General features: G+C 38.2%; 1 protein-coding gene and 1 non-coding gene across 2 annotated transcripts; one reads left to right on the forward strand and one right to left on the reverse strand.

The window, feature by feature from the left end:
• Positions 1-1962: 1962 nt before the first annotated feature.
• LOC123876974 (chromatin target of PRMT1 protein-like) lies at positions 1963-5641 on the forward strand. The gene is made up of 5 exons (XM_045923443.1): positions 1963-2366; positions 2629-2783; positions 3551-3649; positions 4098-4270; positions 5157-5641. Exons 1-5 carry the CDS (start codon positions 2163-2165, stop codon positions 5297-5299), a joined length of 774 nt encoding a protein of 257 aa, XP_045779399.1. The 5' UTR covers positions 1963-2162; the 3' UTR covers positions 5300-5641.
• Positions 5642-10001: 4360 nt separating this feature from the next.
• Positions 10002-10083, reverse strand: Trnas-cga. The gene has a single exon. It is a non-coding gene; the product is annotated as a tRNA-Ser (tRNA).
• Positions 10084-13350: the final 3267 nt, after the last annotated feature.

Here is a 13350-nt window from a genome sequence, read left to right on the forward strand (position 1 = left end):
GCTACACAACATTGAGGTAAACCATTCAGTAAACTTTTCTCCATTCATGTCTTCATGATAGTCTCCAGTGGTTTTTGACGCAAAAGCCATGAGAGAACCTTCGACAAACCCGTTGATGGTTCCGGCGTGACAAATTATAAGTCGCGATCCTTTTCCTACAGGAACTTTGGAAGTAGATGCTGCTGTGTCATCGTTCCAAGAACGGCCTACAGTATGGTTAGCATTAAGCCATGTTTCATCCAAGAACACAACATTTTGCCAATTTTTGATTTCTTTCACTTGCCGTAAAAAAGTATACCTTGCCATCGCTATATCAAATCTTTCCATCAATATTTTGCGTTTGTTACATTTTTTGTATCGAAATCCAATGGTCTTCAAAATCTTCGTTAAAGAACTTTCCCCACCGAAGAATAATCCAGCTTCCTTCAGTGAATGCACCAACTTTTTTCTTGTTGGATACTCCTTCTGTAAATAGTAGCCGTAAACATGTCTTCGGATAGCATCGGCATCAAAGCTATCGATGCCTACGACTGGTTTTGCTCGTTTTCTCTTTTTTGGTGTGTGAAGTTTATTTTCTTCTGTGCCAGTCTCGCCATATTTTTTTTTAGTTATCCGTCTAACAGTTCGTTGTCCAATATTAAGCGCATCAGCTACGCGTTCAACCACTGACGTTATAGGTAAAATTGGCCCTCCATTTTGAGCTTCACGATCGAAATAGTTACGAAGGCGTATTACGAACTCACGTGTCTGACTATTTAGAACAGTTCTCTGCGTACGTTCGGTCATATCGACGAAATCCACAACAAAGAGCTTGAACAGAGTCCAAATTAACGAGCAAGGGTCAACAGTAATGCAGTATCAATATTTGAAATCCAAAGCCAGGTCAAAACTATATCACAATCGCATTGCACTGACAGTTTATACTTTTCGAAGCAACGTCAATTCGAAACTGCTTTGTTTTGCATTGAGCATTGACGCGAGTTTGCCGGAGGTAGTAGTTGTGCTAGCCAGCGATCCTATGTGACGATCGTATTAGATTCCATTTTTAAAAATTTATTGATATTTTTTTGCGATTTCAGAGGTTTGTCCACATAGTGAAAATTGTTCATATTCACAAGTACATTCACCCCTTAAATGGTGCAAACTGATTTTTCTACACTTGTATACATTTAAGAAATCAATTTAATAAATAAATTTTGAGTCCTAAACCTAAAACTACATTCGATAAAATTTATGAATCTCTGCACATCACTATCGTCAATAAAGTAATACAATTATTTCCTTCAAAGTCGTTATCAATTAATACGGAACTTCATGAGCGGACAAACGTCAAACCGGCCATCATAGCGTGCCGCTAGTTTAGTTGTCAATGTGACAATGACAAATCACAAATGACATGAAGGGCTGGCTCATTTTTTGCGCAACGGATCCGCCTGGCTGTCCAGCGCGGAAATGCAGCCAATATTTTTGGCACCATTCCACGCGGGCATGTATTATGTATATAGGAGATCAAAGATATAAAAATATTTTGTGGATTTAGATAGAATAGAATAGAATAGATTTTTATTCAAATAAACTTTTACAAGTGCTTTTGAATCGTCTAATTATTTACCACTGGTTCGGAATGTCGTTCCTACCGAGAAGAACCAGCAAAAAACTTGGCGGTTGCTCTTTTCAATTGTTCAATTTCCCCGGGATTTATGCTAACCCTGTACCTTTCGTCAGAATCGGTTGGTATGTCGGCGAGTGCCGGCACAGACGGGGTCCATACTTGAATAGTTTAACTGTTAAAGAAGTATAATATTTATTTTAATTGAATTTTATCGATCCTTAAACGGACTCTATAATAATATTAACTAACTTGTTACAAATAACTACAAACGTGACGTTGGCTAATCTTTGTAAAGCCAGACGAAAGAAAAAAAAAAATCTACTCTTTGATTGTGAAATGTCATAGTGAAATGTAAAGCGCGTTAGCGAAACGAGCGGCATTGTAAAAAAATACTATTTTCATTTGATTACGTTATTTACTTTCACAAATAACTTGATAATTCCTTCGATATGAGCAACTCTTATTGATTTACGTACAAAAGTTCGAATATACACAGTTGGATTAATATTTTGTAACAAAAACTTTGCGCGGTTTTTGTGGGTAACCAAACATGGTTATAGAAAAGTTGCATGGTTTGCAAGCTACAGGCATCAGTTTAAATGACCGTTTCACGATGTTTGCGGCCACTGCCCCTATCGCTCGAGTGCCCAGGCAACGGAGGCGGTCTACCGGGCTGTTCTCCTTTGGTCAACAGATAAACAACCGAGATATCATCGACCAAATTGCTCAACGATTAGGACAGCAGTCCAAGAGGGTAAGTGTATGAAAACTAGTCATAAGTACTTCCCACAGGAAGGGTTCCATACCATTGTTCAAGAAACAACATTTTATTTTGTGATGTAACCACAAATTCACGATTTTCAGATTTTCCCTTTACTTGTACTCTAAGACATTGCTACCTGCCAAATTTTATGACTCTAGGTCAACTGGAAGTACCCTATAGGGTTTCATTGCCTTGATGGACCTTGACAGGGGTTTTTGTTCCTTTTAAACTAACAAAATTGCATTGATTACAGGATGCAGTTAGACAGCGGCTAGGTATCCCTGCGCTCAGACGTTATGGTAGTGCAAGTAGTTTGCCAGGGCTCCGTAGGTCAAACAGTTTCAGCAACCTGAGTGAGCGGAGTGTGCAGAGCAGGACATCTTGGAGGCAAAACAATGGCAACTTGATGTAAGTTGAAACACCATTGTTGTTTGCTAGTGAATTAATGAGACCTTCTTTCCAGGCACATGCAAACTATGGAACTAACTTCCTTCCTAAATAATTATTATAATGTCCCAAATTTTGAAAGTTGAAATTTTGAAAGCATGTTTCTGAGAAAGAGTATGACTAGACATGATATGAAGCTACAATATCAATTATTATCATCCTCAAATCCAATAAAACACTTCTGACCAACAGAGTTGTTCATATATGGAATAAATTGCTCAAGAATGTGGTTATGTAAAGCTCTGTTAACCAGTTGAAGGACAGATTGGACAAACGTTTGGAAAACTGGAAGCACTTCTGATAGAGATGCATCAGCGAATGCTGCTTAGTGTATTATAATAATAGACTTCTGTGATATAATAGCTGTTATATTATAACTATTATTAGTATATTATAATAATAGACTTCTGTGATTTAATAGCTGTTATATTATAACTATTATTAGTCTATTATAATAATAGACTTCTGTGATATAATAGCTGTTATATTATAACTATTATTAGTCTATTATAATTATAGACTTCTGTGATATAATAGCTGTTATATTATAACTATTATTAGTCTATTATAATAATAGACTTCTGTGATATAATAGCTGTTATATTATAACTATTATTAGTCTATTATAATAATAGACTTCTGTGATATAATAGCTGTTATATTATAACTATTATTAGTCTATTATAATAATAGAGTTCTGTGATATAATAGCTGTTATATTATAACAGTAGGTCAGCGTCGTTCAGCAGCCTGTCGGCGGGCGTGTGGCGCGGACGCGGCTTCCGGCGCCGCGGCGGACGCATGGGACTCATGCGAGGCAGAATGAGGTAACTACCACAAACATACTAAGCCCTTCTTTGTTCATCGCTTAGTAGTAGTAGATACTTCAATTGAGAAGACTGTCGATAAGGAACTTCATTACTCAATCACGCAAAATTTGGCTTTGGCTGAAATTTGATTTGGCTGAAATTTGGAATTGAGATAGATTATACCCTGCATTAACACATGGGCTACTTTTTATCCCGGAAAATCAAAGAGTTCCCGCGGGATTTTGAAAAACGTTACTCCACACAGACAAAGTCGCAGGCATCAGCTAGTAGAATTATTAATAAAAACTATGTAGATAGATAGATAAAATCTTTATTGCTAGACAAAACATAACAAACAAAGGCTTATACACTACCCATATTATAATGTGAAAGTGTGTTGTTTGTTGATTTGTCCTTCAATGACACTGCAGGAATCAGCTTGTTCAAAAATTGTTACCCTTGGCAGAGCCCGTGGTGGTAGACAGCAGATGGTGGGCAGGATGCGTGGGCGGGGACGTGAGCAGGCGCGTGGGCAGCAACGAATGCTCCGTGGGCAGATTGGGCAAAACGGGCGGGGACGGGCGCGCGGGCAAAATATGCGCGGGGCAGCGCGCGGCCGAGGACGAGGGGTTGGAAGAGGTTAGTAAATAGAAAATAAAAGTAAGTGATATGGTGTAGAGCCATGATAGCCTAGTGACTAAGGCTGAGATCTATAGAGCGCACTTTGACTTTGCTTAGACTTAAGACACTGTTAAAACGAGACAGCATTATACTGCTGCCACACATCTATCTCGCTTTAACTGAAACTTAATTCTAAGCAAAGTCAAAGTGCGCTCTATAGATTTCAATCTAAGACTTGCACCTGCTATCCTGGGTTTGATCCTGGACACGCACTTCTAACATTTTGGACTGATGTATGTTTTATGCAATTAAATATAATAACACTTGCTTTTGCACAGTGAAGGATAGTGAAGAAACCTGCATGCCTGAGAGTCCTCAATGTTCTCAAAGGTGTATGAAGTCTGCCAATCCCCACATGTTACATATAACTCCACCTTAGAGTTAGTTTAGAAAGGTTTAGGCGTAGGCCTAGACCTTTCTTATTCTGAGAGGAGACCATTATTCCAATGTTCCCATTCTACCACCATACATTCCTAGCATCTATCAGTTTTTTCTTTCACCTTTCAGCTTCACAACCTTGAGCTATGTTGGTTACTCTATGTAACCTGTAAGTCTGTAAGTTTGTTTATGTAGTCATTCAGGTCCATTTTACTATGACACTAGCTGATACCCGCGACTTCGTTCGCGTGGATGTAGGTTTTTTAAAATTCCCGTGGGAACTCTTTGATTTTCCGAAATAAAAAGTAGCCTATGTGCTAATCCAGGGTATAATCTATCTCCATTCTAAATTTCAGCCCAATCTGTCCAGTAGTTTTTGCGTGAAGGAGTAACCAAACTTACACACACAACTTTCTCCTTTAAAATATTAAGTGTGATTATTGTACATTACATTTCTATATATTAGGTGGCGGCATCACCAGACAGCAGAATCCAGTTCCTACAAAGGAAGAGTTGGACCTGCAGCTAGACCAGTACATGGCCAGCACCAAGCACGCGCTGGACAAAGAGCTGGATACCTATATGAAGAATGCAATGGAGATGGAATAGCCCACAGAGTTGTGTTTAGTGCTTAGTGACTGCTTCTTGGTGCATACGGCGCATACAAGGTTTTTGCAGTAATGTACAGTTCACAACAGGAAACGTATAACAAAACATTGAGATTTCACGTACACTGGTAGGGGTCAAATCTAGGTAATATTTAGGGTGCGGTCACACTCTGTTGTGACGAGAAATAGTCGTGCAGTTTAAAGTGTTGTGGCTTGTATATTTGAATGAAGGTGTTCACATATGAAACCGATACTCAATTAACCAGTATAGTATATGTGAACTTCACATAATATAGGATGGTACGACTAATCGTTGTCCACAACTTACTTTGCTGTGACAACAGATTGTTGTGATGATGGGAACAGCTAGTGACGACAGTTGTCCAATGATAAAACGATTGTGACATATTGAGAACACACTTTTAACAGCTAGATAGGTTATGAAATGCAAGAAACAGTTAAAAATTATTTTGCTATAATCCGCCAACAGAAAAAATCTGTATGGTCAAACATGCAGTTACAAGCTAAGCACCGCTTACCTCCCCGACCAAGCAATAAAGCCAAGTTCCCAAGCAAGCACTGCCACCACCATTCACATGCAACACCACACAAGACTTTTCCACTACTCTCGACGCATGTTTCGCCCCGACACCGGAGCATCCTCAGGAGATTTCGACTTTACAATGCTGTATTGTCAACTAATCGTTGTCCACAACTTGCTTGGTCGGGGAGGTAAGCGGTGCTTAGCTTGTAACTGCATGTTTGACCATACAGATTTTTTCTGTTGGCGGATTATAGCAAAATAATTTTTAACTGTTTCTTGCTAAACATGAACTTCCGCAAAGTAACGCCTGATTCTATCCAATAGGTTATGAAATGACTAAGTATCACGTCTAATATTTGACAGATGTCGATTCAGAATCAAAATCCAGTTTCCTCACTCTAGTTCACTTAGCAATGGCTAACAAACATAATCATTTGTTGTTCAAAATCAAAAAAGTGAAAATTTTGCAAAAAGTACCAAATTTTTCTTTAATTGATCTAGTTTATTTCAATCATTTTTTTTTTTAATTTTTTTTATGTGTATTTGTATTTCATATGTATACAAGTGTAAATTAAAAATTTATAACACCCACGACAAGTGAAGGTTACAGTAACTAGAAAAGAGCTGATAACTTTCAACGGCTGAACCGATTTTCTTGGATTATAGCTAAGTACACTCTCAATCAAGCCACATTTCAAACAAAACAAAAAAACGAAATTAAAATCGGTTCAATAGTTTAGGAGCTACGATGCCACAGTTAGATACACAGGTACACAGATACACACGTCAAACTTATAACACCCCTCATTTTAGGTTGGGGGTTAGTAAAAAAGAAAATCAGTTGGCAAAAGTTTTTTTCATAATAATAATGTCATGTAAAAAGTATGAATAGAACTATTATATCACTAACTACTTGGTTGGTACTATGAATCTATAATTGTGAATACAGATAGAGCCTACTTGAAGCCAATGCCTACTTATTGCTCGACTAACAAAGTTCGAATGTACCTGCGCAGAAATCATATTTTGAAATATCTCAGCCAATCATAGCGCGTGTCACTGTTATCGGTTACTGCCTACGCGCCATGTTTTATACATGCGAATAATGAGCGAGATAGCACGAGTCTTTGTTATTTAGTTTAAAATCTTAAGGCCAAACAATAAGGTCTGTATTTCATTGGCGTATTTTGGGTTTTAGTTGGCATTAGCTTAGGAATCTGGCCAATGCAACTTATTAAAGTCTTAGTAGTGTATTCCAATAGTATACACATCATTAAGCTTATAAAACTGTACATAATATATGTGCAGATAACAAAGACAATTTTTTTTGCTCTTAGGCTTTGGATTCTAGTCTTTTAAGCCTAAAGCTAAATAATTACAGTGTAAGTTGATTATAATTTGTAATGTAAGATAGTTTTTTTTTTTGTAGTAAATATTACATAATTGACTACCTCGCGCATTCGTCCGCGTGGATTTAGGTTTTTAAAATCCCGTGAGAACTCTGATTTTCCGGGATAAAAAGTAGCCTGTGCCACTCTTCAGGTGTTTAACTCTACCCATTACCCATGCAAAAAATTACACCAATCATGTTGCTCCGTTGCGACGTGATTGAGAGACAAACCAATAACTAAACCAGCAAACACTTTGCATTAGTAATATTTTTTTTGTATAGTCTGATTTTTAGTTCGGTGGGATTTTGACAAATGTCATTTTAGACGTTGGGTGGCTTATTTACATGAAAAACTTAACAGGTAGGTAAAGGTGTAAAAATAATTACGTCAAAATATAAAGTCTAATTTTTTTTTTAATTTTCTTCGCAATAATATAAGAATTTGCGGCCATGCATTGCCAGACACCATAAACTTTAAGGGCGTTTGGCAAGCGGTTGCAAGACACTTAGTGTGGTTGCATAGTCACGCTTATCAGCGCCGCCGGCGGTAAGCGTGCGGGACACGAGCCTGATAGTTTTTATATCGATTCATAGAGAAATTGACCCGCGCTGACGGTCCGCGCTGATAGTAAACTGCGCGCGATTCGTCCATCACGAATGTCCAGCCGGCTAACCGCGCTATACTAAACATGTTTCACAGTTTTGCGCGGATCATCAGCGCGATTACGAACCGCGCTTGTCGTCCGCGCTGGCGGTAAGCGTAACTATCCAACCACCCTGTGTCGTGGCAACCCCTTGCCAAAAACCCCTAATTAAGGGTGTCCGGCAGTAGGTACGTGACGTGATTTCTAATACCATTTTAAAGAAAAAAATAGACTTTACATAATTTTTTTACACCTTAATTAACTATCTGTTATCCCCCAAAACCACCATGATCCAAACTTCATAGTCACTGACCGTTCCTCCCTGTGTTGGGGACAATACGCAGAGAAACTTTCAGCTTTTATAAAATAACGAAGGTCTGGCACGCGCTGGCTCTCTCTATAAGTGTTTTCAAGTTTGCGGAAGTGATTTATTGTTATATAACTACGCATAATTATTATTAAGTCTTAAACTATTAAGAGAGCATTTCTTAATATTGTCCAATATTAGGTTAAGTTGCATTATATACAGGCTGCATTTAAAAACACCAGTATTACACTCTTGTTTTGTTTACATCTAACTATCCTTCAGATAAATATTTTAAACTAGATGAAGCCCGCGACTTCGTCTGCATGGATTCAGGTTTTTAAAAATCCCGTGGGAACTCTTTGATTTCCCGGGATTAAAAGTAGCCTATATCCTTCTCCGGGATATAAGCTTATTCTGTACCAAATGTCATTAAAATCGGTTAAACTGTTAGGCCGTGAAAAGCTAGCAGACGCACAGACAAACTTTCGCGTTTATAATATTGATAATATGGATATCACTAAGTAAAAAAGTTATTTAAATAAATCTTGTTTTTTTATTTGTATACGAGTCATTTAAACTATATCTGCTTATAACTAGTTTAAAAAATTAAATGCACCTGTATAATTTTTAAGAGAAGGTATTTTTTAAAGCATCCTGTATAATTTCAATGTGAATATAAAATAAGTAAATAAACAGCTGTACCGACACATGCCCTATGTGAAATAAAACGCTTACAGTAAAATAAGCATGTTTGCGAATATATTCTATTTTTTAAATACTTAATATAACTATAATACAACTAATAAAAATCGTTTAAATAACGACCATTATAAAGGTGATCGCATACCGGCACACAAGACGCTTGCGCAACGCATGTTTCTTTACTAAAATCGGTCAAGTTCTAGTCGGACTCGCTAACGAAGGGATGGAGTATGGAGTCTATAGTCCATACCATCATAAAAAAAAAACCATTTTTTTGAGATCTAACCACATATTCACGGTTTTCGGATTTTTCCGATTACTTGTGCTATAAGACCTAGCTACCTGCCAAACATAATTCTAGGTCAAGTATCCAACAGACAGACAACACAGCGATCCTATAAGGGTTCCTTGTTAAGGTACGAACCCTAAAAAACCGGTCGGACTCGCACGCAAAGGTTTCCGCACCATCGTGAAAAAAAATTCAAACCAGTATAGTAAAACATTGCAATGCCTTATAGCGCCATCTAGTTGTGATTTAGTAAACTAATTATTTGGCCCGGAACACGAATCTTTAATTTTTTTGATGTAAACACAAATTCACGGATTTCGGATTTTTCCTACCTAGGAAGTACCCTAAAGTGATACACACGACAGACGGACAGACAACTAAGTGATCCTATAAGAGTTCCTTTTGAGATACGCAACCCTAAAAAGTAATGGTCGTTATAAACGAAAATCATAACCTGTAAGTGCCTCACGATTTGTAATTTTTTTGTGAAACTTGTTTTTATTTTTAGTCACTGGACTCGTCTCTTTAATTTGATATCAGTACCTAACATTGTAAATAATAAATATTATTAGGTGAAAAATAAAGTTTTTGTTTCCAATAAAAGTCAGTTTTTCTTTGTCTTAAAATTAATATGATAAGTACCTTTTATATACGTATACGATATAAGATCCATGTATATTGAATGAAGAGAAAAGTGCAAGCTTATACCGACTTTATTGGTTCAAGTCTGCTCTTTTAGGAGGCTTCGGCCGTGGCTAGTGACCCCTGCTGTTTCAATGTCGCATAGAGACCGATTGAGGAGAAGGGAGTAAATTTATTCAAAATATCGCAGCCGGTAGGATTCGAACCTACGCTCCCAGAGGGAATCTGATTTCGAGTCAGACGCCTTAACCACTCGGCCACGACTGCTTATATCATTTCGTCCTATTTTATACTCGTCTTAAAATATCTACAAGCACAAAGAAAACGTGCCAAAATAAGCAAAGAAAAAAAATGTATAAAATATGGCGTTGAAACGCGTTGATATCTAATATATGTAAAAAATATTCTAAACAGTTTTTTGCCAATATTTAAACTGACCAAATTCAATAGTACCTATAGTTCGCGACAGGTCGAGATGGCAATCATGGTATGACGCATTACACCCGCGTTCCCACCCAGTTTGCCATTTTGACCCGTCGCCTAGAGTTTTTAAAATAGGTACAATAAAAGCGAGCAAACGAGCAGGCGGGTCACCTTATGTTAAGTGATTACCGCCGCCCATGAACACCCGGAATTTGCAGCACCCGGCCAATGCGTTGCCGGCCTTTCAGGAATTCATTGATCCGCCACTTGAATAACCCTATGTTGAAATTATTATAATATACCTACCCAATATATTCGATTATACTAAACTTATTTTATTACTAGCTGATGCCCGCAGCTTCGCCCGCGTGGATTGGTCAGATCCCCTGCAGCATCAGGATTGAGGAGTTGGACTCCAAATTTTTTATGAAACAATGTCGCAAAGTTCCTCTATCGATTAAAAAAGAAATTACGCAAATCGGTTCAGAAATCTCGGAGATTTCGGTGTACATAGGTAGAAAAACACAATTCCCTTTTTAAAAGTCGGTTAAAAAAGTAGCCTATTTTACGCCCTGGTCAATCCTCTACTTGCCTGTGAAAGTCCCGTCAAAATCGGTTCAGCCGTTCCAAAGATTAGCCTTTTCAAACAGACAGACAGACAGACAGACAAAAATTTTAAAAACGTGTGATTCAGTTATGGTATCGTTCAAATAACCATATGAGCTTAATATGAGGTAGTTATTTCGAAATTACAGACAGACACTCCAATTTTATTTATTAGTATAGATTCCATTACAAGTTAGTCCTTGACTCACCTGGTAGTAAGTGATGATGCAATCTAAGAGGGAAGCGGGCTAACTATGCAGGGGTATGTCAGTTTCAATAAACCTCTAACGTTATCGGTTTCTACATGGCATCATACCGGATGCGTATTTACGTTTCCGTGTGCCGGTGTGCAGTAGGAGGCAGTACTGCCCACAGGTACTGCCTTGAACACAACCACACGGTTTTGTGGGTTTGTTTCGCTAACTCCCTTTCCAAAGCCGTATTCAGCATCGTCCAACCGCGCCCGGGTTTGCAACGCAAACTGTTCTTCCTAACACGTGTTCAAGACGAAGCATTCAAGGCATAGGTATTCGGAAAGAAATACCGGAACGCTATCGCTTGGCGGCACGGCTTCGCTCATAGAGTGGATGGATTGGATGGATGAAGTCTATTGCACATAATAACATGAAAAGGAACACAACACAAAAGGAACACAACAGAAAAAAAACAATTGCGTGCAAAGGCGGCCTTATTAAAGCTTAGAGCAATCTCTACCAGGCAACCTTGGCTGAAAGGAGAAGCTAGTGCTATGTAGTGGAGTAGTGTGTAACTAAGTGAATGTAAGTGACCACGGCAGAAGCCTGCGCGGCCTGCTACTGCACATACGGAAATGTAAATCGCGTACCGGAACGCTAAATCGCTTAACGGCTTTTCCGGTAGGGTGGTAACTAGCCATGGCCGTAGCCTCCCGCCAGACTAAACCATAGACAATTTAAGAATTATAAATTCAAAAGTTGCCTCTACCAGGTATCGAACCTGGGACCTCCCACTTTAGAGTCTCAGTAGCTCAACGGTTGAGGAGCGGACTAAATTCCGAAAGGTCGGCGGGTCAAACCCCACCCGTTGCACTACTGTCGTACCTACTCCTGACACAAGCTTTACGCTTAATTGGAGGGGAAAGGGGAGTATTAGTCATGATAAGCATGGCTAAATTCTTTAAAAAAACAAAATAAGACCGCATTGCTCACTAGCTAAGTACTATGCGCCAGGGAGGTTTGGTTGGTAGGGACCAAAGTTTGCGAAAGTTCGAATAAGTGTAATTTTACTTCTGGAAATTCTTATTAGTCACTAACTAGTCAGCCTTATGCAAGCATGTTACTTAGTGTTAAATATTTTAATCTTCCTTCAATCATGATTCACGTTAATTTCTCTAAATTGAAAGTCACACACTTTATCGCCGAAGATTTTTAAAAGTTTACGTTTTGTCAAATATATTGCTTGGTTATAAATAATTACGTAACCTTTTATTTGCCTAAAACCACTTGCTTTAACCTGGAGAGTGACAGGCTAATTTTTATCCAGAAAAATCAAAGAGTTCCAACGTGTTTTTTTAAAACCTTAATAATACAAAATTCAAAATTCACAATATTTTTATTCAATTAGACTTTTACAAGTTCTTTTGAATCGTCAAAAACATCTACCACTGGTTCGGAATGCCTTTCCTACCGAGAAAGACCAGCAAGAAACTCGGCAGTTGCTCTACACGCGGATGAAGTCGCGGGCATCAGCTAGAGCCGTATATATTCAAAACTCTTGATAGTTCTTCGTAAATATTTTTTTAGAATTTTAGTAAGTAGCTTTGTAGGTAATTAAAATCAGTTTTTCTTAGTTTCTGAAAAAGTTTGATTTTGAGTTCAAACAGTTTTGATATAAGGTCGCGATATGGGGTAAGCAGTGCTTTTTTACATCTATCTTAATATAGTTATATAATATAAGTCACAGAGGCAAGTAATGCACATAATACAGAGCCTCAATAGCTCAACCGGTAAAGGAGTGGACTGAAAACCGAAAGGTCGACGGTTCAAACCCCGCCCGTTGTACTATTGTCGTACCTATTCTTAGCACAATCCTGACGCTTTGTTGGAGAGGAAAGGGGAATAGTCATTAAACATGTCTAATATTCTTTTTTATAAAAAAAAAACAAAGTATCTATTCGTGTAATTATCACTCAGCTCCATTGATCGTCCGGTGCTGGGCACTATCTCCGTCGCGTCACCACTTCACACATACTCGCTCGCCAGTAACCAGTGCCACACCACATGAGTAGATGCCACACGCCATAGCGCTCTCGTCCGTTACATGATGCTGATGTGCTCATAGAGTAGACTGGTGAAGAGTCGACACCGAGTAAAACCTAAGAGAACTTTACCTTTACGGAAGATCAAACCTTTAATAAGTAGGTAAAAACGAGTTATAAGTACCTACCTCATACTAGCAAGTTCATCCCCGTGGATTTAGGTTTTAATAATCCCGTAGGAACTCTTTGATTTGCAAGAATAAAAAAAA

Source organism: Maniola jurtina, chromosome 22, assembly GCF_905333055.1.
Source record: "Maniola jurtina chromosome 22, ilManJurt1.1, whole genome shotgun sequence".
NCBI classification, from domain to species: Eukaryota; Metazoa; Arthropoda; class Insecta; order Lepidoptera; family Nymphalidae; genus Maniola; species Maniola jurtina.